This window comes from Semicossyphus pulcher, unplaced genomic scaffold, assembly GCF_022749685.1.
Source record: "Semicossyphus pulcher isolate SPU_LCO1_2020_fin unplaced genomic scaffold, fSemPul1.0.p SCAF_12, whole genome shotgun sequence".
In the NCBI taxonomy this organism is placed as follows: Eukaryota; Metazoa; Chordata; class Actinopteri; order Labriformes; family Labridae; genus Semicossyphus; species Semicossyphus pulcher.
The window spans coordinates 793,938-821,093 of NW_027211626.1; the positions used below are offsets into that span (position 1 = coordinate 793,938).

General features: G+C 43.9%; 1 protein-coding gene across 1 annotated transcript in view; it reads right to left on the bottom strand.

Annotated features, from left to right (window-relative positions):
• Positions 1 to 27,156, bottom strand: part of disc1 (DISC1 scaffold protein) — a 57,401-nt gene that overhangs the window by 22,131 nt on the left and 8,114 nt on the right. The window contains exons 3-10 of the mRNA XM_069659307.1: positions 26,501 to 26,570; positions 22,998 to 23,154; positions 22,023 to 22,119; positions 21,477 to 21,709; positions 18,860 to 18,914; positions 16,742 to 16,844; positions 16,407 to 16,595; positions 5,782 to 5,842 (exon numbers count right to left, since the gene is read on the bottom strand). Coding sequence (XP_069515408.1) covers positions 5,782 to 5,842; positions 16,407 to 16,595; positions 16,742 to 16,844; positions 18,860 to 18,914; positions 21,477 to 21,709; positions 22,023 to 22,119; positions 22,998 to 23,154; positions 26,501 to 26,570 — 965 coding nt within the window. The remainder of the gene's footprint in view (positions 1 to 5,781; positions 5,843 to 16,406; positions 16,596 to 16,741; positions 16,845 to 18,859; positions 18,915 to 21,476; positions 21,710 to 22,022; positions 22,120 to 22,997; positions 23,155 to 26,500; positions 26,571 to 27,156) is intronic.

Genomic DNA, 27,156 nt, shown 5'->3' on the forward strand with positions numbered 1-27,156 from the left:
ATGGTCCAGTAATAAGAAGGAGAGACAGACAGGCACGGTCCCTCAGCCCCCCTGTGGGACGGCTGACTGACAGGACTGCTCTTTCTCCTCCAGGCGACACACACACACACACAGTCAGACAGACGAAAGATTATATTTATAACTGCTGAACGAAGGAGCAGCCGTCTGGTCCTGCTGGTTCCAGAAGGTTCTGTTAGACCTCTGCAGAGTGAAATACGCCGGGACCGGCCCTGAGGATGCTTTCTGCTGCCTTTTTCATTATTCCTGTTCGCCTAAACATCTGTCCATCAAAGGTTGAGATTTCATTTTGAAAAGCACTGCTGATTGGTTCTCTGGTGACTTCCTGCATGTAGAGTGGAATTCAGTGGAAGACGTATGTGAGGGCTAGGTTTAAAAAAGTAGAAATCGAGCACACCTAAATTTGGCCTTTCAAAAGATTCCTCTGTTGATATGCTGTCAATGCAGATATTAAGGTTCTATCCATCCATCAATTTTGTTCCGCTTATCCGGGGTCGGGTCGCGGTGGCAGCAGGCTAAGCTAGATGACCCAGACGTCCCTCTCCCTAGCAACGTTTTCCAGCTCCTCCTGGGGGATCCTGAGGCGTTCCCAGGCCAGACGGGATATATAATCCCTCCAGTGGGCTCAGGGTCTGCCCTCCAGCTGGACATGCCCAGAAAACCTCCAAAGGGAGGCGCCCAGGAAGCATCCCAAACAGACATCCGAACCACCTCAACTGGCTCCTTTTCAAGTAGTAGCGGCTCTACTCCGAGCCCCCTCTGGATGTCTGAGCTCCTTACCCTCTCTCTAAGGCTGAGCCCAGACACCCTGCAGAGGAAACTCATTTCGGCCGCTTGAATCCGCGATCTCATTCTTTCGGTCACCACCCAAAGCTCATGACCACAGGTGAGTGTTGGAACGTAGATCGACAGGTAAATCGAACTCTTTGCCTACAGGCTCAGCTCCTTCCACACCACGACGGTCCGGTACAACGCCCGCATTACTGCTGATGCTGCATCGATCCGTCAATCTCACGATCCATCTTACACTCGTGACCCCGAGATACTTGAACACCTTGACTTCAGGCAGAGACACACTCCCCACCCAGAGGGAGCAATCCACCATTGTCCAGCAGAGAACCGCTGGCCTCGGGTTCTAAAACTGCATTACAGGTTTGAAATTTGGGATCATCCTGAAACGAAAGGGGAAGTAGCAAAGAAAATTCTGGAGCCTGCTGGGTAAGAAAATTTAAAATATGAACCCCAATGTTTCAAATGCCTCAACTGCACGAAAGCTTCCTAAACAATGACGTGCTTTAACTCCAGTATTTAACACTGGATGCATTTTATTGTTTATTCCAGGCAGATGAATTACATACTGAGGCTGGGCTAACTTACTCCGTATGGTATGGACCAATCACAATCAACTATCCTCAGCATCCAATAGGAAAATGTGTTACAAGCTCCTAGTTCTCAAACTGATGTAAAACAAATCTGTGTGAGGATATCAGACTTTAAATTCATAAGCTTTAGTCTCTAGGCTTCCAAATGGGGGAAAGAATATTTGTGGCATCTAACAGTTTGTTTATATTTACTGCTGCTACCTGAAGTACAGAAAAAGTGACGACTACAACAGGAACAAGCCATTAAATGCAACTCTGGGAAAGTATTCAGACTGCACGAGTGCATTGGGATCTAAAGGCCGGCTGTCAGTATATCAGAATAAACCTTTAATCAGATCACATGTTCAGCTGCAGCTTCAGGTATAACACATGAATAATAATAACAGACAGGTTGGTATCTTCAGTCACAGCTGGAGGCTTTGATAATCTTAAGATCAGGTTTTGGTAAAGTAAGCAGCAGAAATTATTATGCTGAATAAAATAAAATGAATGCAGCTTTCACCTTTCCTCTGCCGCCTGCGTCTCTGATGTTTAAGATCCATAAACACGATTCACACGTCAGGAAAGAGGAGATGGTGAATGTTTCTCTGTAATCAGCAGCAACATCTCAGATAACACCGGCTGAGGAGAGGTGCTAATAATACGGCTGGATGAGGTGCGACAGATGGTGCATGAAGTGACAGTTTGTCAGGTGGGTGGCAGACAGCTGACTTTACATTTCTCTTATGCACATTAAGTCGTGTATATAATACATGTGATAATAGAGTTTCCTCCCTGCTCAGCTTGTCCCCCATTTTAACTCACAGAACATGTTTTGTCTGCGTGTTTTAATGACTTCTACACTCGCCGTATTGTATCTATTAAATTTGATAAATTACATCCAAATCTGAACACATGAGCTCATAAATGCAGGAAAAATACGAGAGGCATTTCCTAATGAAGCATCTACATAATGTATTAAACAACTGTGCTCACTGCTAATCTGAATAAAATGTGTTTTGTTCTGGTGACACACTTACAGCATCTGCGCTGCTCTAACATCCTGTTCTCGTCTTTAGCAAGGAGGAGATAATTGCTTTTTTCAGCACCATCCGTCTCCACAGAGACCAGACATCTCACCAGCACTAATCTGCCTCCCTCTCCCCTCCCCTCTCCTCACCTCCCATCAGCACCACACTCCATCAACAGTAATGTACATGACTGATAAAATATACAGAGGATGATGGGCGCCCGTTCAGTCAAGCTGAATATGTGTCACTGTGCCAAAGCGGGTCTGTTGGAAGCTGCCAGTCGTCGCCTGAAGCTGCAGCTGAATATCTGTGATTTGACGCCTCTAGTTATGAAGCCGATTCACCGCTGGAGAGACGATCGATTAATAATGACTGTGACGAGAAGGGAAATGAGTTTACAGTGTCCAATAACCAACAAGGTGTCCTTTAATGGGATTTTTCTGTCAGTGGTGATGTGCTTAGAAACTATATAATCAGATAAACATACAGTTAAGTATTTATTACAGGATTACAGTTAATATGAGCTCCATTACAAGGAGAAATAAAGCTGTTTTAGAGGCCATCTAATTTTATATTTTAAAAGGCATTTATGTTAAATTTTCTAAAACTAACTAATAAATTTATATTATAGCATTTAAGCTCTGTGAAACGGCAGGCCGAGTGGCTGACGATGATGATGATGGTGATGTCATCATGGTTTCAGTTTGTGTCTGTTTTAAACCAGATTTGTGAAACTAAGATACTTCTGATTACAAGACCTGCAGGGTCGAAGAAACAATGGTATTAAGTTGTATTATGGGAAATGTAGGATAATGACACAAAGTGAAAACTAAAAGTCTTTGATTTTGATGATTGCTTGTTGATTGATGAGTCATTTTAGTTAATTAGTAGAGAAAGTTTTTTGTGTTTTTAACCAAATAAGAAGTTTCATACTTACTTAGGTCTAAAATGATGTTCTTGTTTGTGGGATGGTATTTTGTGGCTGTGATCCTTTTTGCTTTAATGTTATTTGTGCAGATGTATTTTACAGTTTCTGTTTAAGGGATGCATAATAGGAGCCTCATTTCTACTGCACATCTGCAGCTCTGCCCTCTTGTGTATTAAGTATATAATGGGTCTGTAAAATATCTACAAATGCTTCTTCCAGTTAGTCAGCTAGCACTACCAAGACGTATTTTCACATGCGACACATGCTGCAGACAGGTACTCTCCCTTTAAAATCTCTCTCTCTCTCTGTGTCTCCTGAAAAATCAAACAAAAAACTCACAAAGCGACCATCTGCCCTATTGACAGAAGAGGTCCAGAGGCGTGCTTCCCCGCTGGGCGCCGAGATCGCAGCCATGTTGCTCCTTGACCACGCAGAGCCCCGGCCTGTGCATCCTTCAACAACAAACAGCCTGCAGTGTGTGACTGACTCCTGGCTCCCATCCAGAGAGGTGACCCTGCCTCTCCAAGGAGGCAGCACAGAAAGAACCCCCCCTCACGCAGCACACACAGGTCAAGCAGACACACGGGGACTCTGACAATATAAGGCTCTGAGTAAGCCCAGCGGCCTAACCTTCCTCCTCTGAACACTTAAAGAAGAGACTGAGTGAAAAACACAGCTCACATGGTGTACACAAAAACAAAACCAGCTCTGTTCACCATTTTAACACGGCGGCCATTTTCCTCTGACATCCTGCTCAGTGGGAAGCTAATATGCTGTAATAATTTTGTACTGCTATGTTCAAGAGGGACATTTTGCCATATTTCAAGTTCAAACTACATATTAGATGATCAATTAGCTACTGTTAGCCCACAACTAACGTTAGCAATCAACTACTTCCTAACTTCCTAATGTTTGAAAGTGTTGAAAAGGAAAGGCACAACATTCTAGCTAAAAGTAGCTAGCATTTCTTTGATGCCAACATTATTAGGACTTAGCTGTTTGTAGCCAATAAGTTATTAAAACAGCAACAAGTAATATTAGCTTATTAACAGTTATGCTAGCTAGGAATTGGTTGAAACCAACGTTAGCTGTTGGGTCTTACCATCGTTAGGTAACGAGATATCGAAACACCATATGTGTAAACTCATTCAGACGGCTCAGAAACAACAGCTACAGTTAACGTTCAACCATTTCATAGCTAATGTTTGATAGTGTCACATGATACGATAGGAAAGGTGTAATTGCCTCGCTAAATGTTAGCTAATTAAAGTTATCTTAGCGAGGAATTGGGAGGTTGTTACATGCTAATAAATGGTAATGTAGCGAACGACTTATCAAAATAACATAAGCTTAATAGGAAAGTAGAAAGATAGTGTTGCACCATACAATAGGAAAGGAGAAACTTTATTGGTTAGCTAAATACAGTTATGTTAGCTTAGAATTGGTTAAACTAACTGTTTGCATAGATGTTGTTAGCTCATGACTTCAAAACAAGATATTTGTATGCTCATTAGGAAAGCTGAGTCACAACAGCTAATGCTAGCATTCAACCAATTCTTATCTAACGTTACCATAAGCTTGCTAGCATCATTAGATGGGCCTTTCCTGTTGTATCTTACTATCACAGGGTAATGTTAGCTAAGTGGTTGAATGCTAATGTTAGCTGTTTTCAAACCATAGCAGTTTGACAACAGCTGAAATGACTTGATAACAGCATGTTGACATTTTAACAGCATTTGAGCGTTCCGCCCTGACTGTGATGTCAGAGGAAAATGGCTGCAGTGAGAATATGGTGGATTCATCCATCTGTAAAACACCAGTGGTTTCAAATTGAGAGAAAATGAGACGATCACATCGCAGCTGCTCGCTTCTGTCGGTCTGCTGAGGAGAGAAGCTAAGCAGCTAATCTCTATGAGGAAGCATAAACAGCCTTGTTGTGTCTGCAGAGTCTGACTCGGTTCCACAAAAGTCAGCCACTCAGCACATCACAGTCCTGTTGTGTAACTTTCAGGCATTCTGGGCGACCACCAACAACACAAAGGACCTGTCCTCAGAGATTCAGGAGCTCAAGGAAATACAATAACACAGATACCATATTGTTTGTTCCAAATGGTTTACACAGAGGAGGGAAAAGGTGGAAGCCGAGCTCATGTAGAGGTATGAAAAATAAAAGGTATAGAAATTATGTGAGAGGGTGAGAGGAGGAGGAGCAATGTGCAGGTGAGAGACGAGTGAAATGTGAGAATGAGGCTCTGGGAGACAACAGCATAAGAAAAGGTGTGAGTGCATGATGTGATGGGTGAGGTATTGGGGAGACAGTTTTCTGGTTAGAGAACACAGGTGGGAGAAAATTCCTGAAAGGCTGGTGCTCTTTTTATGTCTCTGTAGAATATTGAGTCTTTATGTCTGCACTGAAAAAAGAGAGCGCAGTAAACAGTCTCACCTGTGCAGTCTGTCCTCCAACAGCTTCATGTACTTGGTAGTGTTTTCTTTCAGCCGGCTTTCTGTATGGAGAGAGAAGCAGAAAAAGAGAGAATAAACAGCTTGTTACTTGCTCTTTATTGCCGCCAGATAAACCTTATCTTGTGGCCTCATTGAGGGTCCCAAACCAAAGCTTGGAACCACTGCAGAGTGTGGAAAAGCTCTGATTCTGACCGGTTTGTGAGTTCTTCAGATTTATGAGACCAGCTTTGTGTGCGTGTTTAAGTGGGGAGGAGGGGGGCGTGTATCGAACGTTATAGCTTGTGTGCACGTATATATGCACCGCAATTTGATATAAGTGCATCCCATTGTGTTCAAAGATCCTCTGCTGCGGGGGGCATCTTCTCATGTTTCATACATGAGCTCATTAGCGGCGCTCAGACTGCCCTCCTCTCCACCCTGACGAACACTCAGCCCGCCTGCCTCCTCAGGCACCGCTCGCTGCAGGCAGGAGGGCACAGGAAGCAACATAAGCTATCCATCCAACTTTATGCCCCTCAGACAATCTGGCACGATATGAGGACCTATGCCATAATAAAATCCCCTTTTATCCTCAGGCCGTCTCGTTTTATCCCGTCTTAGAGCAGAGGGAATCATCTTTCCTCGATCGTGTGTTTGTCTAAAGAAAGAGCCAGCTGGGCGTTTGTACTGTAGCAGTTTCTCTGCGCAACGCCGACACCAGCTGTGATGGCTGCTACCTTTCTCTAACAGAGCCTGTGCACAACAAAGCGAACGACAAGTCACTTTTATAAAGCAGTTAAACTTGTGTTAAAAAACATAGGTTTGCATCGACACAGACTTTAAACTGAACTGTATTCATTTTATGAAGGGACAATATGTAGCACGTCAACCAAGCCAGTCAAATACAGCATTTATAGCCTAAGCTAGTTTGCAATCCTCGTCCCTAGATATGCCTCTAAAATAGGCATCCTTAAAAAATCAACAACAATACAAAAAGAAAGTACAAAACAAAGTCAACAAAAACAGACAGAAGAATACAACACACAAACGATCACACAGTAAAACACTGAGAAACAAGACGAGATCAGAAAGACTGAGCCTCACATCACTGCACATTAGATAATACAACCAAACGTACAACATATATCCAACTATATATTCTAAACTATAACAAAACCATATCACCTAAAGATGGGATAAAGAATTATATGATAAAAGAAGCAGTCTTGAGGTGCTAGTTAGCTTAGCCAGGGTAGCTATTTTCCTGGTTTCAGAAGCAGAACCAGAATCAGGTTTGCACATTTAAGAGTTTTTGTTGGTGTATTGATGCAAAACAAGCACAGTGATAGAAGAAAGAATAGAAAGCAAAGTCAACTCAAGTCCTGTTGAGAGTTACAAACAAACTGCGACAGAACAACGTGCACCAACACACTGGCGTGGCTGCAGCCTTCGAAGGACGCATGTGAAGGCAGATTGCGTCACAGCGGCATGTGAAGGCTATCCTATTTCGAAGGCTCCTTCAGATGCGGAAGGATCCATCGCGTGCATCCTTAGCGGCCCAACATCTCCCCAGATATATTGTGCGCTAATTCGTACTTGGATGTCGGAGTCTTAAACAGCCGAGGAATACATTTTAAATGAAAAGCTTTTTGGTTTCAACTGAATCGAATAGCTGAGATACTACTGTTAAAAAAAACTAAAGGGGCCTTGAACCTTTAAATTATATTTAAAATGAAAAGTTAAGTTACGTGACTTTAGCTAGTTTGACAGCTAGGTACCTGTTGCTAGGCAACAGGAGCAGTGCTATGTGATGCAAGGGTAAGGGCGGGAACAGCCGGTGACACAAACAGGAAATCCTCCGTAGCCCACACCGTCTCATTTCAGTTCAGCCTTAGTGTCCTTCGAAGGCTACAAATGACTCATCCCTCGTAGGCCGCGTCCTTCAAAGGATGCAGCCCCTGAATGAGACGCAGCTACTGTTTGCTAAATAAAGCTAAACAGCTGCTGGTTTAGCTTCAGATTTCCTGTTTGGACAAAAGAGTGGTTGATTTAAGGTGAAGTAAGGAAGAGAGCGGATAAAATATTTCCCAGAGTATCACAAAGAGACATTAAGAGAGTGAATACTGTGGTGAAAACCCACGACGAAGGATCATAAGAGGACTATTTTAAGGGAACAAAAACTGAAAATGTTTGGAAGCTGCTCACAAAGAACTCACACAGAGACAAAGTCACCTAATTGGCTGTTCTGAAGTTTGAAACATAATTTGTATCATTGTCTTGATGGTGGTTATTAGACAGAATCAGCTCCAGGATGAGACGAGCTGGAGGCTGGCACAGCGGGGAGGAGGGGAAGATGTCTCTGACTAAGTGGCTGTGACACACACACTCACACACTTATAGCCGTCCATACTTTGGGGGAGAATGGAGCTTCAGAAAGTCGGGCTATTTGTGGGAGGTTTGCATGCGTGTGTCACAGAAAAACAGTCTTTTTCGTATAAGTGGCCAAATGTGCTCCATCAGAGGGAAGAGGAGACGGCTGCAGCAGCGATCACATATCTGGTGAGCAGATCTGCTGAACGTGGACCAGACAGCTCACTTACCACCCCTCTAATTGCTCTGTGCGATCCTATCCTGCCCGACAGAGTTTCCCTTGTCAACTTTCATTCATGCCGGCTCTTTAAGCAGCGTGCAAGGAGATAGCCTCTGAATAATACATGGGGGGCATTAAGGCTGACTTTAGATGGCAAAGACCAAGTTCAGATATGAGATGACAAAGTAGGCTGTGAGCTAACGCCAGATTTAAAAATGATATTCTGTGAGCTATAGGTGGTTAAAAACTCGCCTTAAAAAACAGCCTTCATGACAAGAAAATAAAAGATGTCAGACAAATAATCAGTGCAGACGAGACAAATCCATTCAACTAATCCCCCCATCCGCCCTGCTTCCTCTGCGACAGGGGGATGGAGGGTGAGGTTCCAGGGTTTTCCACACAGATATGCAGAAGCCAGCCAGCAGGGAAACAGCCAGCAAACGGGGTCCGAGGGTTACCCCCCTCTGGAGCAAGAATTGGACAACACAGGCAGAGCTACTGAGCCCTTCATGGCATGACAGATGAAAATATTTCTCTCTCTAAAGAAGGGGACCAGACATCAAGCAGCAGAGCCGAGAGGAACCAGGGCACGGGTCGAATTCACCACTTCCTGTTAGTCTGCGGGGGGCGCCGTCATTGGCAGGCCATGCGAATAAAATCAGCACTAAAAAGCCCTTAAAAGAGAGCCACTCTGTTAGCTGTTGATCGTCGTATTTGGTGTTGAAGGAAGCTCACAAAGGAGTTCATTGGAGAATTCATGAGCTCAGCCTCCCGTCACAGCAGAGATCCCAGCAGGAGCTAAACATCCCCGATTACTGCCAAAGACCGCGGCCGAAATCCAAGAGGACAGTCACTCATATCACAAACACGACTGAGACGCGGCTGAAAGATGATGAGAGCGTTACAGAGAGGCCGTTTGCTTCACACAGGTCAAACACTCATTCATTAGTCTTAATGGAGAAATAATTACTGCAGCCAAAAAGATGTGAAGTTGATAACGATTATAAAACTTATGATCACAATCAGACAGAGCAAATAGAGCACAGTGATGATGGGATCTGAGCTCTAACGATGGGGAGGTGTTTGGATTAGTTGCTGCATTGTGATCCTTTGAGCAGCTCTCTAATTGAAAGTGAATAATGCAGTAATTTCCTTTCCGCCTTGTAACAATAAAAGCAGCCAACGTTTGTGCGGTCTTTGTGTTGTCAAACAAATTACCGGCGTCTCCGTGCTAACGCAGCACAGCCGATATGCGTGTTACAAAAGGCGGCGCATAATAAGGCAGAAGAGAAATTGTGTGTGTTTGTAATTGAGTTGAAGCCGCTGACTGTGATTAATGTGTTTAAGTCGGCTCGGCTGTTTGAGAGCAGCGGCTCTGCAGCAGGTAACACAAGCACACAGTCAGCATATGCACACGTTCACATTGTATCTGTAGTGCGCCGCAGCACAGCTAACGAAGGAAGGATATCTCAGACAGACACTCAATAACCCATGATGCTTTGAGGCTGTGGGATCACAAAGCCGAGCAGCTGGCACGGAGGAACATACTGCGAGGCGATGCTCGAATGAACAACAAAAGGAGTCATTTGACAAAAAATTGGCTGCGTGTACAGAATCGGTGCTCGGGTGGATGTGTATATGTTTCAGTTCTGGGTGCTGAATCACTCTGACTGCAGCGTTACACATGCTCGCTGTCATTATCGCTCAAGTCAAAGGCAGTAAACACAGTTTGTTTGGAGGAGACTTTAAACTTACTTTGCTGTGGGCTACAGGGTAATGCTTTTATAATGACTGAATCTGTGAAGCACTAAGAGGCCGGAAAAAGGGAAATATGCAGAAATAAAAGCTCTAAATCGCTCTCTCAACAGCTCTCCGGCTCACGGTCCCGCTCCATTAAACTGGCTTCTTATTATTTCCTCTGTGTCCTCTGGAAAACTCAATTAGCACCCAGCTAATACACTTCACAATAATGTTTCTGTGTTTGTCTCCCAACAGTTTGTCTAAACACAATCAAACTTCTGCGAGGCTGCACTTAGACACAGTGATGCTGAGCTAAATGCTAATTTGATCATGCTAACATGCTCACAATGACGACATTGTAATCAGCTTTGCTACTAATGCTTACCATTAGTAGCAAAACATGATGAAACGTTAACCATCCAAGTATGTTGTCTTAGCCAGGAGTGGCGTTGTGAGTGGGCCTAACGTGGTACAACTGATCCATCCTAAATTTTACTATTATGAACTTTAATTAGTTTAAACAACAAAATAGGACATCTCCTTTCTTAAGACAAGACTGTATATGCTGCTATCCTGTGTAAAGTGTGGACCAATCAAATGAGGATATAAAGTCAGTCCAGCTCACCCATCAGTCGACCGCGCCCCCTCTTTGCTATCAATTTAAACAAATAATAATCCAGTCAGATCATCCAACAACATGCTTTTTCCTTCGTTGAATTAAAGTGACAGTGTTCTAAACAGAATACACACTACAGAAAATAAACACTATAGCTGTGTCGCAATTCAGGGGCTGAATCCTACGAAGGCCAAGGCCTACGGAGAGCGAGTCATTTGTAGATGCTAAGGCCGAACTAAAATGAGACGACCTGGTGTGCAGATGATTTCCTGTTTGCGCCACCAGCGGTTTCCGCCCTTACTCTTGCATCACCTGCGCCTAGCAACAGGTACCTAGCTGGCTTTTGGCGGGTAAGCAACAAGCTATCTCAGTAAATGTTCTGGAAAAAGAGTCACATGCTTGTCGCCTTCCACATCATGATTTAAGGTTTTTGAGCGACCACCAGTTGGACACCATCAAAGAAAGGTTTTGTAACTTGTGTAATCAACCGGCCCAACCCATATTACTTAGGCCAAGGTTGAAGTCCTGGTGCTGTATCTGGGCTAATTAGCACTTTACACAAAGTTCATCTGATGGTGATGGACTTTTTTTTTTACCTGGTGATGTCACTTAATGGAAAAGCAGTTGGTTAGCTGAGAAGTAGTTACCTATTTAAGGTGGCGAACATTGCCAACCGAAGGGTCATGCAGCTAGCTTGGCTACAAAACAAACTGGTGTAAACTAATTGCTGTGCTTTATTGCCGTGCAGATAAAGGTAATAAAACCAACACTGTGAAACACACCCTCCTTTATAGTCGTTGGGGTTTAAATAAAAGAATTTGATTGATGCGGTGGTGGGACCCATTGTCATGCTACCTCAATCAACGTCCCTTTGTTATCACCGTAATTCTAACGGGTAAGGGTGCTATAATACTCTTGACAAATTCACAGTAGAAAGACATCCTCAGCTGAATCACAGGAAAAATGAATTCTGCCAAAACTTCAGAGACAAAGAGCGGGAAACATTCTCCAGGGTCCACTTAACCACCGCGCCGCTCTCAATCACTCAGACACTCTTTAGGAGGAGAGCTGTCACACGTTCCATCATGTTCTCCACAGAAGAGCCCTGAAAGAGGCCCAGGCATGAATAAATCATATATGTCCTGGCCTTTATGATTGGCACTCCATTATGAGGGAAATGTATTTGTATATTAACACAGAGTGACGGCATTTCGATGTAAACTTTAGCTTCTGGACTGGCTGAACTTGGTCAGGACGAAGCAAAATCCTGCTTCCTTGGTGTCTCCATCAGGTCACATCACACAGGACAGACGTCAGGTGAAGGAAAGGAGGTAACAGACGTGTGAAGACGAACAAGCAGAGAGGGAAACTGGAGCGTGGAGGAGAGGCGTCTAGTGAATGTGTGAGCGACAGGGAGAACTCGGAGCCACATGGATGAAAGTGAAGCAGCCAACATGGCCGACGAGCAGCAGCGAGACATTCCCCATCTAACTGATTTACACACCGGAGCAAAGTTAATGTTCATTATTTTCACTGTATTGTTCTGTTAGAATTTATGTTTAATAGTCTCCAAATATGAGGATAGCTTCAGTTAGCTTAGCACAGAAACAGACACTAGAAATGTCCTTCAGAGGGACCCGTCTGACTTCATACTGTGAGGACGTGTCACAGTCTGGATGCTGCACTGATGCTGCAGGTCAGATCAGGACTTCTACTTTCATCAAAACAAGTATCTGTGCTTCTCTCTTCATCACAGAGAGACGAATCACCGGCCTGCTGCAGCATATAGCGCCTGCATGCTAACAACAGCATTAAATAAGCACCCCCAGAATCCTTGGAGCACACACTGACTCTGTGAATGTCCTCACTCCGGGGGGCCATTTACTCACGTTCTCCACCTCTTCAATTATTTATTTGTAAATTTAGCATCCCTCCACATCTCTCTCGGGGACAAAATTATACTCTCAGCAGGGAGTCACCCCTCAGGCTATCATGGGTTTGGTTTTCATCAGCACTTGTGCCAATGGCAATTAGGGACGTAATGGCTCCCAGGTTAAAAACATCACACCACAGAGAACACAGGGAGAGGTTCAACAAGCCAAAGCTGTGTCCTTTAAGTTAATGTATGTATATAGATTTAGTGTGTTTCTTTAGAGCTCATACTATTGTGATGGGGCTTGCACTTCAAGATGGAGACTAGAGGACACTTTTATGAACCAGAGAACACAAGGAGGAACTTTCACAGATGAGACTGGCTGAAAGAGAGACGGGGAACTTCTGTGGATGTTTTATGAGTTGTTTCGTTCATTTATTTGTTTAGCGTGAGCTGTCCTGACAGTCGGGTACAGCAGTGCTCTTTAGCAACAGTCTAGCTGGATTATTCGGCATTGGTTTTGCATAAGAATGATCGGTGCAGACGTGGAGCTGCCTTAGCCACCGCTATCCAACACCATTATCACTCAACAGAACGCGGTGCAATCCATAAGGTAACCAGGACACTCTTTGTTTGAACAGTCCGTAAAAAAACAAGGACCAACAGTCACATCTTCAGTGAAGTTTGATTTCAGGCGGTGCTAGCAGCGGCACTTTCAGACCCAGACAGCTGACCTATGGGATAATACACTTCATGGCATGCATAGGAAAACAATGTCCTTTAGTCTCCACCGTCGACACCCCGTCGTTTCCATATTATTGTATTTTCTTGTGACCCAAACAGCTGATCGGATACCGTGCGCTGCAGGCGTAGGTATACAGGGCCGCTGTGCAGAGCGAGACATAGTCGAGGGAAAGGGCTGTCTGACGTCACCGTGAAGCGCTGACAAAACCTTAACTCCAGAGTCCACTTAAAGTGACATGTTTGTTTCTATTTAGGACTCTTTAAAGTGGCTTAAGCATGTGGTACTCCTGACCCCGTCTGCAGCGCTGCTTAGCTTCTCCCAACAGGGGCCGTGCTGGCTGTTGTCTAATGTACATAGTACACTTACTGTTGATAAGTACCTCGTACAACCCCACTTTAAAAACTCCAAACTATCCCTTTAAGTCGTAGTGGAAGTGTAATAATGTGAGTGGTAGTGTTTGATGATGATGTTTACCAGAAAAATAATTCATTTTTTATTCAGAAAAGATGTCTGTGCATCTTCATTCAAACTCTCGTCTTCTCTCAGCTCAAACAGGTCGACAATAGGCCTTTTCATAAACAGCTGCATGGTTTCTTGTTATAAGATGACACTAGCTTCATTAGCATGTGCTGGAAATGCCTCAGAAACCAAAAGGGTGGCCATCTTGACTTTGAAGTAGACTATAATTTCTAATCCCCCCCAGCTAAAGAAATGCTAATGTGCTGTTTGTGAGCTATCAGTTTCCAGCTTGCGCGTGCCAGCCCCTTATTACCAAATAGGATGACAGTTTAATGAGCCCCTCGCTTGGTGTCAGAACCACATTGTGAAATTGCGCCTGCTGCCATATTGTGTGCGCCCACTTGAGCATTTGAGCGAGCCGCACAACCAATCATTAACTCGCCGTCTCTGCACACATCTGTGACGCGTCTCTCACCTGATTCCTTTGTTCAGCCTGAGTGTTTTCCAGCCTGTGTGTCCCTGAACGCAGCGTTATTCTGTGTGAGGCTGCACAGGGGGGAACTTGAACGTGTCTTTGCTGGTTGTCAGAGAAGAGATTAATGATTTCACTGTCTGTTTAGCAAATCAAGGTGTTCAGGGCTGAACTTGTACTAAAAAAACATGCAGGTGGCTGAGCTTTAAGCTCATATGTGAGAGGAAAGGAAGCACAATCCCATTTGCATGAAAGATAAACCTGTTTCTGCTTAAATAATACAAAATGTTGGATCCTGCATGAACAAAAAGTCCATGCATCACCAGATAGTCCATAAAAGCTCCATGATTCTCAGTGCAACAATGAAAGGGTGCCCCCTAGTGACAGCAGGAACACATTGTGTACACTGATCCTGCAGCCACAGGCTCTAGTGATGTAGTTAACAGTGTATGTTAGACGGCTGATTGCACGCCTTCAGGTTGCAGCAGGACCCCCACCCTGAGCTCCAGTCTCCGCTCTCTTGGCCCCGTCACCTCACCGTCCCCCCTCCCTCTCTTTGCTCCTGTCACACTGCCTCAGAGAGGGAAGTGACCTTTTTTAAAATCTCCCTGTGACTGATGGACTGGAGAGAGAGGAGCACTGCAGGTGGTGCCGTCAAAATCCATTTATCTCTCTGCCAGAGCCGGGAGACCAAACCCATCTCCCCCCCCTCCTCTAAAAAAGTGAGCCACTTCTTTAAGCAGCATTCAGATCTCTGGTTTGAGTGTGTGAGCGCTGATACATCATGTCTGCACTGAGTGGCTCGGAGGTAATTGGCTACTTCACACAATCTAAAGCTCATTTCCCCTCCCCCCCCCCTCCTCTTAACAACTGCCAGTCCTGCTGGTAACTCATTTGATGGCGAGTCCCCGCCGACAGCAGATCACTTCTCCTTCATTTGGGAGAAAAGTCATTGTGCATTGATGTCCTCCCAGCGCGGAGCCACATGAAGAGAGGACTTCTCTTTCAAAGAGCGCTCATGCTTCACGCTCAGCTTGATATTTAAAAGGTGCGTTCAAAGAGAAACAGAGAGGCACCTTTCAACTAGAATTACCCCCTCATGCCTCCTTCAGCCAATCAGATTACAGTTTATATCCAGCAGCGTTTTCCACAGAAACTTTAGCAAAGAAAGGGGACATGTTAGTTTATACTACGGTCAGGGTAAATAATCGATACTGATTGGCTCCAGGGTGTTAATTAATTCCTGACAATGGACACCTTTATCTTGTCCCGGGGAAATTTCCCATTCACTATTTAACCCTCTGCTTCAGGCTGCAGCCGACAGGAAACAAGGCTGATGGTTAACATGGCTGATGGTAGACATGGTCTACGGTAAACATGGCCAATGGTAAACACGGCCGACGGTAAACATGGCCGACAGGAAACATGGCCGACGGTAAACATGGCCAATAGTAGACATGGCTGACAGGAAACATGGCCGGCGGTGCTATTGATCTTAAATCTTGCTAGCATACTGTTAGCTCTCTATCTGTTTGGGAGGTTTAAGATTGGGGGGCCTTTCTGTGGAGTCTGCATGTTCTCCCCATGCATGCGTGGGTTCCCTCTGGGTACTCCGGCTTCCTCCCACAGTCCAAAGACATGCTCGTTAGATTCATTGGTGACTCTAGATTGCCCGTAGGTGTGAACGTGAGTGTGAAAGGTTGTCTGTCTCTATGTGTCAGCCCTGTGATTGACTGATCATCTCACCCAGTGGCAGCTGGAATTGGCTCCCTGAACAGGATAAGTGGTATAGATAGTAGATGGAAAGATGGATGGATGGAAGATTGGATCTATAAAGCCCTCACATTACATCCTCCCCAGATTGTATGGGAGGTGAACTGGGTTTAAATTGGCCCTGTCCTCCTGTAGCCTGAGCCCATCCTAAATAAACTTTTCCTTCCAGGAATGTAAATCTACCTGGAAACATCCTTAAAGCTGTGAATAACCATTAGAGTGACTCGTATGTTGACCTTAGAAAGTCTTTGTTCCGGTAATGAGGATGATTTGTAGCTTCGCCCACAGCCGCTCAGCTCCTCCTGTGGGATGAATTCACTTCATGATTTCTTGATGCAGACGGGCCTCACTGACTCACCGTGCTGGGCCTCCCTCTGCTCCAGCTCCTGCCTGAGCTGCTGCCGCTGCTCCTTCATCCGGGCGAGCTCCTGGCTGCTCCCCGCGCTCAGGCTGTGCAGACGCTTGGCCAGAGCCTCCAGCCGGTCCCGCTCCAGGTACACCGCCTTCATCTCCGCCTTCAGCTCCTTGGCGCTGCTGAAGTCATTACCTGCACCGACGCACCACAGGAGGACATTAAGCTCACACCGCCCATTAATGAGCACCTTCATCATTAATAGCGTCATTAAGTGAGGCTAATGGTGGATGATTCAAGTAAATGAGGTAAATGTAAGACGTGGTTAGGTGGAGGGTTACCTGAGATGGCTGCCAGCTTCGCTTCATGCAGCGTTAAAAGCTGAGTTTCTGTCTCGCTGACTTTCCTCCTCAGGCTGCTGCCCAGCCTCTGACTCATGACCACCTGGGGAAAGACGAGAGAAAGAGGCAGATGAGAGAGAACGGGGGGGGGGGGTAACTAACAAAACCTTTGCCGACACTTGGATCCCACAGGAAGCACAGCTCATTTCCAATTCCGCTTTCATTTTCTTTCTGACACTCATTCTTACAAGACCTTACAGATTCATTTCCGTCCTTCTGTGCTCGCCCTGCTTTGAATACACAGCAGAGCATCAGCGGCCGTGTGTTACCTTGTCTGTAACCTTTAGAAAGACAGAGAGGGCGCCGTCTTTCACGTGGACAGACAGGGAAATGTGAAATCTCCATAAAAGACGCCATTAGAATGTCAGAGAGGGAAAAGGCCCTGAATGTCACGGCCTGACGGGGACGCGGCACCTCGGCTCAGCAGCGTTCACAGAGGAGCTGATGGCTTTAGACTCAGCCTGTCTGCCCCCCGTCTGCCCTCTCGCTGCCCTTTAATCCTCTGTTCTTTCAATGTATTCACTTTGAGCTACAGCCACATACAATCCCCATGATGCACTTCCTTCTTTTGAGGAACTATTTTCATCGCTCAAAGGGATGTGGAGCCGGATTTTCTGACGCATTTTCTTCTTGAATCTGACACAGTTTTGTGCAACACTTTGAAAAGGCTGTCAGACAGGCTGCTTTTTCTGAGGCAGAACGTCTCCGGGGAGTTTTCTTCCAAAGAAATATAGAAACACTTTCTCAAACAGGCTTGCATAATTTTATTTCACGCATTACATCAACTGGAAACTGCTCTGAAGTGCTTTTCAAACTGTAGACATTCTCACATGGGCAATTGATTTCCAAACATCAGGCTATTTGTCAATTTTGAAAAGTCAATATAGAAAATAGAAGTTACTTTCATGCCTGCAATCATTTGGTCACAGCAGGTGTGCAATTTTCCACACGCTGGATATCTCACGTCGGAACAAAACTTTTCATTTCAGCCTAACAATGGACAATCTTGTTATTCCTGCAAAGAGTCTTTTGTGCGAAGCCCTGTATATATATGTCTTTGAGGTTGAGTTGCTGCATCAGCCAACCGTTTGATGATGGGTTTCTAAAGGACACGCTGACAGTAAAGAGGTCTTTTTCAAGCCCTCTGCCCCCTGCTGAGCCTCTCCTACTCCATCTTAAGCCACTTCTTACACATTTCTGCTGCTTCTGGCATTTTCCAGCTGCAGAGATCCATGAGATCAGTGAGAGAGAGAGTAAACCCATGAGAGGTAAGAGGGATCTCCAGAGACTCAGCACACACAAAGGAAAGCATGCAAAGCCAATCACACACAAGAATACACAACTTACACGCATAGAAGACCCGCCGAAGCTCTGATAGATCAACAGAAGACACACACACACACACATATATATATATATATATAAATATAAACTACACGTAAATCGCCAGCAGCAACCTCCAAGGAGCTAACATGGAAGTGTCAAAGCCTGCAGTTCCTCTGGTGTCCACTTGAGGCTGTCTCCAGCAGTGAGTCAGTCCCCATAGAGCCCCATGTTAAACTTTACAGCAGAAATAAACATGTTTACAGCCTGGTACAAATAACAGTTTGGGTCTCTATAGCTCATTTCTCTCTTCATGACAACTGTACGGGGAGAATCTTTATACAGCTCACCTGTTTACATTATATTAAGGCTTAAAGTGATGCAGCATTAGGGGCGTGGCCTCTTTGAGTGACAGCTGGGAGCTGCTAGCTGTCTGCTAGGTGTCACCTCAGCTAACTCAGTCACTGAACGTAACCTCTGGGCCGTGTTTGTGCTGTTGGAGCCTTTTGGAGATTTGTTCATGTAAATATCAGACAGATAATCTGTGTGTGCGCTTTATTGGACGAACAGACCGTCCAACACGTTATCAAGCCCTCAGTCCTCTCCATCGCCATCTTGTTGCCCAAATATGGTCACTTCTGGATCAAGATAATGGCAATGATCTTAATAAACATCCAGTCACTTGTTGGCGTGCTGAGTTGAACAGAGCTTTTCATGAGGGGAACAGTGACTTACTTTAGCTGTGGCTTCCTTGATGGACAGATTGAGCGCCTGCTCCTGCTCCTGGAGTCTGCACCAAGGAAATACACAAGTTTTAGTACTCAAAGTTAGTTTAACAGAAATCAAAAGATGTTACTCAGAGAGTTACTGAATATTGCTGTCAACGAGAGAAAGTTGTAATTATTTATTGATAAGTGATAAGTAAGTCCATCCTCACATCCACAGTGAAAATAAACAGCAAGAACCTTCAAGTATTTATCGACAACAAGACGGACAGGTTTACATTCTGTCTGTGATGATGAAAAAAGATGGATGAGCGATAATGTGACACAAATATTCACACACTCTGAGTCAAAGCTTAAAACACTGAACGTTACGTTTTTTGCTTAAAAAAATTGAAATTAATCTGTCCACTGAATATGAAGCTCACGCCAGCAGCCAGTTAGCTTAGCTTAGCATAAAGAGTGGGAGGAACAGGGGGAATCAGCTAGCCTGGCTCTGTCCAGTGTTAACAGATCTTAAAAGCTCACTAACGTATCTGACATGTCTCTTTTGGTTTAACCAAACAAGCTGCCGAATAAAAACTCATTTGTGGTTCCATGTGGATCATGTGCTGGACGAGGCTTCTTCTCGGCCGGGTGCAGCGACTTCCTGCAGGTTGCTGGCTGTTTGTCTTAAACAGACTCTTAATTCTCAGCTAAAAGAGGAGAAAGCTTTGGATTGTTTGAGCTCAGGTTAAATCAAAGTATCCTATTTACCAACTCGTTTTCTCATTTCTTATTTCATATGAAAAATTAACTGCGATTCTGTTCTGAAACGCTCTTTTTTAAATGATCGTGCTGCTTACGTCTTTAAATCATACAAATCTGATCAACAGCTGAAACCAGGCTGTGAGATGGTTTGTGTCTTACTCACACAAATCTGTCAGCTGGTTGACATTTCAACACTAACACTGTTGATTACAAACTGTCATTAAAAACAGAAAAATTTAGTTTTATAGGCAAATTAGATGACTTTTTTATAGAATATTCCAGATTTTAGGAGCTAATAGAAAACCAGGTAAAGCTTTAAGTGTTTATTGTGCATGTACGTGAACAGGACAAACCGTTAAGCTCACATTATGTGGTGACGGATGTCAATCAATTAGAAGAAGAGGAAATTCATAATGCACAAAGCAGTCACTTTGAGATCGTCCCAAATGTCTCATTTCACAAAAATCAGTGCGTCCTTTTAATGTGAGAGTAAAACAACGTCTCTGAACGTCAGTGTGTGTTTCTTTAATCCTGCAGATTAACGAGATATAAGAGGGAAATGTCGTCTGTTATCTGGAGAAAGAGCTGCAGCACAATCATCACGGTGACCCAAAACAGGCCACCTGGAGATGAGCAGCTGAATATCCAATCTGAGGTCGCACTTTCAATCAGTCACCAGAATAAATGCGTTCCAGTCGAGGTGCGAACATGTCAGATATCAAATTATGCCGGTGATGGTGGGTCACGCCACCGAGAAGGCGATAAGTACAATTTACATGTCTCTCTAACGAGTGGCAAGACAGAGAGGCTTTCCACGGCGCTCTTCTGCAAGCCATTAACTTCAGAGGATGTGATGCAAAGGAATCATTTGCATCTGAGAAAAACCATTAAAATTCAAAGCAGGTTCAAGCAGGTGTGAGAGGAGAGGATTGAGGGCACAGGGGATGAGAGGAAGGAAGAAGGAGTATCTGTGGCTGCTTGATTCATCCTCTCTGGGGCACAAAACAAACATCATAAAGTCTCACACATTACTGCATTTTATGAGGTTTATCTGGCACCTGCTTTTGTCTACAGTGACTAACATAAAGTGCATTTAACTTATTAGCTAAATGTCATCAGGAACATCCAAAAGTGTGATTTGTTCACTGTGTTTGGGTGGGTAAATAATATCTGTTTCCTTCTTCTGCTGTGGTTTTATTTGACATGTTAATCGTGTTGAAACCTGATTTTCTAACTTCCTTGGCAGCTGATGAAACGACCCTGCTGTAAGATTCAGTTTGTCAGAGGGTGACTGAAGCTGGGAGGCAAAGACTGAGTTAAAAACAGAGGCTCTGCTCTGACACATCTTCCTCCAAACGAGCTCATGTAATGATAAGAAATTATGTGACGTGATACAGAAGAAACATTCAGGGACTCTGATCTGATCGCGGCTCTTTAGCAGCCCCACCTGGTGAGTGACGGGACTGCAGGGACTGAGAGAAATATGCACAGCAGGACAAGAGGTGAAAAATCTGAAATGATTTGTAAACTTATGCAAACCTATTTGTATGTTAAAAACCTGCTGTTTTTTAATATTGTAAAGTTATTAGAGATGAACGGTAACATTTCTGCAAATGTGTGTCTAATATAATCAGTATATAATATCGAATATATAAAAATACAGGAAGAAACACCACATCAAAGTGTCAGATGAGACGTTTAAGGTGTGAAAATGTTTCTCCACAAACACTCCAAAGGTGCAATTTGACATTTCCATTCTCTACATATATTTGCACATTCTGTAAACAGTGTTTCAACCTGCCAGCCTTCAACATTTGTCCAGATTTCACACCTTTGCAAGCTAACACTTTTAGAAAAACATGCATGCGTTCAGTTCTGACCTGAGCACGGAGGGTGGAGGAGAGACGGAGATCTGCGCGCGGTTCTCGGAGGAGACGAGCTCCTGCAGGGTCCGGCTCATGTCTCGGAGCTGCTCCACGCTGCAGCTCCTCAGGACCGAGCCCTCCAGCTCCTCCGCCTCCACCTGCTGCTCCTCCTGCTGGATCTGCTGCTCCAGCTGCAGACTGCGCCCCTTCAGCTCTGCCAGCCTCTGCTGCAGCTCGGAGATCTCGTCCTGCACGAGAATCAGGAGTTTAAGCTAAAAACCAGGTTGATGTTTTCAAATGTGACTTTTTTTTTAACTCTGCATCAAAACTAAGGAACTCTCTACATGAGGCTGTCAGAGGTGCAAACTCTGAGACCATAATGATTTGCATTTATCTTTATTTTCAAGTGGTGATGTTAGTTCTGCTAGAAGTACTAAATTAAGAACTTTTTGTTTTAAATAAAAACACATGACACATCAGACAGGACACACAAACACGTGTGACATAAAGCCCGAAACATTATACTGTCGGCTTTTACACCACAACATCAGCTGACTTCACCTCCACCAGCCGTCTCTCTTGGATCAGACGATCTCTTCGATGCAGAGGACCCTGCAGAGAGTCACACGACTCCCCGACGTCAGGATCCACGCCGTCCCTGAAAAACAGACACATCCTGTGATAACGAGTCATTTCAGTGGTTTTCTCGAGATCTCGTCTTATTTATCTCGTTATCTGGAGATAACGGGAAACTTTTCTGTCGATCTAGCAAACAGAACAACAGGCTGCTCACTGTGATGTTACAGAGCAGGACATGCCATGCTGCCATCGCCCACACTGATGAGGTCAGTTAAGCCTGTTTGTTTTCAGGGGAGTTACGATCATGTGACGTTACGGCGGCGCAGCGTTGTTAGCACGAGATAACAACATAAATAAGTCGAGATATCGAGAAAACAACCTGAAGTTACTCGTTATCACGGGAAAACAGAGTAAATAAAATATAAGGATTCTTGTCCTCTTGGGCTTCCGTAGGACGTTAACTATTAAAGGATCACTGGCACTAAAGTTAGTTTTAACCCATTTGTTTCTGCTTTTTCTCGTCTCTCTCCAGCTCACTGAGATGGACGGAAATACTTAAAAGACACGAGTTACAGGCGCGTATGGGAAGCACAATAACAGAGCTTTCTGCTTCATCTGTACAGGACACCCTGCGGAGGAGGAGGCCCCACCTGACTTCCTTCCTGTTACAAGAGTTATTTTTAACATCCCCCCATAACTGCTAACCTAACTGTCCTCACAGATTATAATGGAGACAGAAAATTATCCTGATAACAAAACCAAGCTTCTAAAACAACAAGCAGAAGCTAAACAACCTGCCGACTTCATCATTCCTCACGTGGAATAATAACAAAAAAACAAGCAGCACAGTTTTGAGCTCATAAATCAGCAGGACAGTAACTACAGATCACGCAGCAGAGTGTGAGCTTTGTATTTAATGCATCATGGACTTTTTGTGCCCATAATTGTGTGACTGACCTGCACTGGCTGCAGTCTGTCCTCTGGAGGGCGCTGTGCACCACCTGTGTGAGCCGCTGCAGGAACAGGGCCACGCTGGGCTGTCTGGAGGGTAAACCCAGCGTCAGAGCTCCTCTCTCTCTGCACAGCTCCTCCAGCTTCTTTCCAAAACGCTCGGCTGAAACGCACAAAGAAACACACACACACATTCTGAACAACGTGCTGCATCATGGGCCAAAAGTTTATCTGTTAACAAGAACTCTTAGTTCGCTTTCTTTAGCATCCTTTGCCATTGTTAGACATGAAAATCTTTAACCTTTAACCTTACTGAGCTCCAAAATGAGAGAACACAGAGTCTTTCCTGACTGTCTGTGGTCGTGGAGCTGGAGGTCGTTCATTACAGTGCAAGACGAATTTATGCTCGTTATCATCTGCAGTTTCATGAGCCCATAAGTCGACTTCTTCTTTCCTAAAAGGAAAGGACGGTTTTTACTGTTATCTGTGTTTTTTCTTCTACCCTCTTTTAGTTCAGTATGTCGACAGCTTTTAATTCCAAAGTGCTTTTGGTTGCCCTAAAGTGGACGGTTTCCAAAGGAGCAGCCTGTCCTGGTTACGTCTTGTTCTCTATTTAATGCATCCTCATAAAGCTCAGAGTCTTAAGTGCATTTCCTTTAAAGACAGGGATTTCTTTAAATGGTTAAAGCCTGAAGTCTCTTCCGTCCTGCATGAAGCTGCATTAGCTACAATTTTCCCTGATAGAAGCATCTTGATACCTTTGTTTTGAAATCTTTGTAATTATTGTCGTTTACCAATAATAAAGATGATTCACATTTTCATCATCAGGCATCTGAGTCTGCCAACCTGTACTCACATCTATAAAAGACACTGATGTAACTTGTATAACTCGTGTGTAAAGCTGTCAGTGTTCTTCTTCTTCTGTTTTCCTGTAATTTAAAGCAGCTTCTGGAGTTTCTCAGATCCGTCTCCTTCTTCTTCTTCTGTCTTACTAAGAGGCCACACAGCTCATCACAAACACAACTCTTTTATTCTTACTTCGATTATACAATCCATCCTATTCTGCAGTCATTTCTTTCTCTAGTTGTTTAACCCGTCTATTGACAGCTGTACATTTGTAGTATTTAAAGCCTTCCCTATGAGGATCCTTCGGCCATATTTAAATCGCCAAAGATCTGAGTTTAGGCTTTATCTTTTTGTGTTCAAAACCAGACACAAAAGTAAAGGAAGGAAATAAACTTTAAAATATTACATGAAAAAGGAACTTCTTTAAAACCCAGTTGAATATCTATCTGCATGCTCTCTGCACAGCTGGTACGCATGATGATGATGTCATCAACGCGTGCCAATTTATCAGTGATAACGTGGGGCTCTTAAACCAACCAGACAGTTCTAACAGAAAACTTTTTTATATCAAGGATTTACTCTCTTTCATAGAAAGCTTTTCAGGCATCTCAGGATAGAAGCCGAATGAAAGTTAACAGGAGTTACCAGGTGTGAGAAAGAGTTTAAAACGGTGTGTGATTCAGTATCAGAAGTCAAACAGAAAGCCTGACAGACTGAGGACCTACTGACCCAAATATTCACTCTGCTTAAACAGTTCAAGGCCTGCAGGACACCGACAGCACATGTTGGAATTTATTTCTGTCACAAGGTCCAAGAAATGGGTCAGAGAAGAGTCCTCCTCAAACTAAACGTTCCCCAGGCAGACAGAGCACAGACCGAGGTCAGAAGGGTCTGAAATGATTGAATTAGTCAGATTTAAGGAGCAGCTGCGTCGTTCTCGTGCAGCCTTTTAAGTCTTTACATGAATTAGTGTTCAAAAGGCTCGAGGAGATCTGGGTTGTTTCTACTAAATAAATGTGGAATTTGATTTTGCTTCTTTTACTCTCTGTTCAACATTCAGAAGTTTCACAAAGATGAACATCAGGGAGACAAAGAAAGAGCAGACACACTCTGTCAGTGCCTCAGCTTTTAGTACAGAGAAACACAACGTCATGACGAAGTGTAGCTTCAACCCAACTGTTAAACTAATCCCTGAAGCAAGACAACAAAAATATTAGAGTCTTAATAAAAGTCACTGAAGCGGTCGGTAAACTCGAGGTAAAATGTATGTCAGAGTCTTACAAAACAAACCATTCCTCTAATCTGATCTAAAGTGCGGCCTTCTGAACTCGTGCTTTATCGATCGTATCAGTTTGATCAACAGATAATTCAGTTAGCAGCAAATCCAATTCAGGCAGGACTTTGACACAAATGTCAAACTAAACTGCAACCTCCGAGGCTGAGCGATAAATCCAAGAAGCTGCAGTTCCTCTGGTGTCCACTTGAGGCTGTCTCCAGCAGTGAGTCAGTCCCCATAGAGCCCCATGTTAAACTTTACAGCAGAAATAAACATGTTTACAGCCTGGTACAAAAAACTGTTTGGGTCTCTATAGCTCATTTCTCTCTTCATGACAACTGTACGGGGAGAATCTTTATACAGCTCACCTGTTTACATTATATTAAGGCTTAAAGTGATGCAACATTAGGGGCGTGGCCTCGTTGAGTGACAGCTGGGAGCTGCTAGCTGTCTGCTAGGTGTCCCCTCAGCTAACTCAGTCACTGAACGTAACCTCTGGGCTGTTGGAGCCTTTTGGAGATTTGTTCATGTAAATATAAACAGAGCGTCCAACACGTCTCACACACTGTTTCTACACTCACTCACATTATACTACAATACAATTAATATGTATCTGCACTAATTACATGTTTCATGTGTGTTATGTTCACAAGCTCTCAACTTCTATAGTCTGTTAAAACAACTCGGATCAGCTTCCACAACAAACAGAATCTCGATCTTTGGGAAACACAACAGTAAAGTAGCTCATTTGCTAGCTAATGAATCAGTCATGGTATTTACTATCAGACAAATAATCTGTCTTGCTGTGCGCTTCATTGGACTAACAGACCTTCCAACACGTCTCACACACTGTTTTTACACTCATTATTTTATTTATATGTTAGCACTAATCAGCATCTGTGTCTGTGCTCACCATACCTGGCTTGTTGGCTCGTTCCCTGGTTCTTGTGAGTTACCAATTTGATGCCATTGCAACTTAGCGTTTGCTAACCTGTCGCTCGTCTTCAGCTCCACCCTCTTATCCAAATATGGCTCCAGAAAACTAAGATGGCGGCAGCTGCGTACGTGTCAACCTCAAGCCTTCAAAAAGGCAGTCGACTTACCAAAGGTTGCTGTATCAGTAAAAGTCTCTGCGTCGAGCTTCTGAATGTCTGGACTTTTGACCACTCAGAGCCTTTCACTGTTTACTGTAGTCTTTCCATTATACTGAATTAAAAATCTATATTTTTGAGGAGAGCATAATAAAATTGAAAATTAGACTAAACTATTAAAAAAGGCTTTAAAATCTCAGACATTCAAGTTAGATCAAGGTAAGCTCTCTACAATCTCATCGTCAACATGTGACGGACTGACAAAATATCAAAGCAGCAGCTTAATTAAATTTCACCTGCGTCATAGTCGTCATCCAAAATGGCTTTCTGCTGGAGTCTCTGCAGCTTCAACATCATCGACTCGATCTGAGAGGAGACACAACACACAGAAGACAGAAGAGGTGGTCAAACAGTTACAGGGCGATGCTCTTTAAACAGTCGCTTAAACAGAAATGTGGGTGCAACGACCGTCAGCTCAACGTGAGACCGAGTCAGCAGGTTCAGGACGGGTATGAAGTTTAAACATCATCATTACGACTGTTTCTAATCAGACGGCATCTCAGCAGGCAAGATTATTAACATGACTAAATGTTTTCAAAGTGCCTCCTCAACATCTGTGAATTATAAACTATTTAATCTAAGACCTTAACCCTTTTAGGGTTTAGTTCAGTAATGTAAACTTTAATGCATTAAGAAATTCATTATTAACTTGGAGATCAGGACGTCGATCAGAACACAAGATAAAAAAAAAAAAAGAGTAAATACATTTTTGATTCGTAAAATTTTACTTTTCTTGCTAAATTCCAGAGAGTTGTGCCTCTTCAGCCTGCATACATATCTAAGTAACACTATATAATGATAAAACTCACTGCAACTTTTCCCTTATGAGTAAAGAGTTGAATATGGAAGCGTACAGGAAAGTGTAGAGCTGCAGAAAGACAGCAGACAGCAG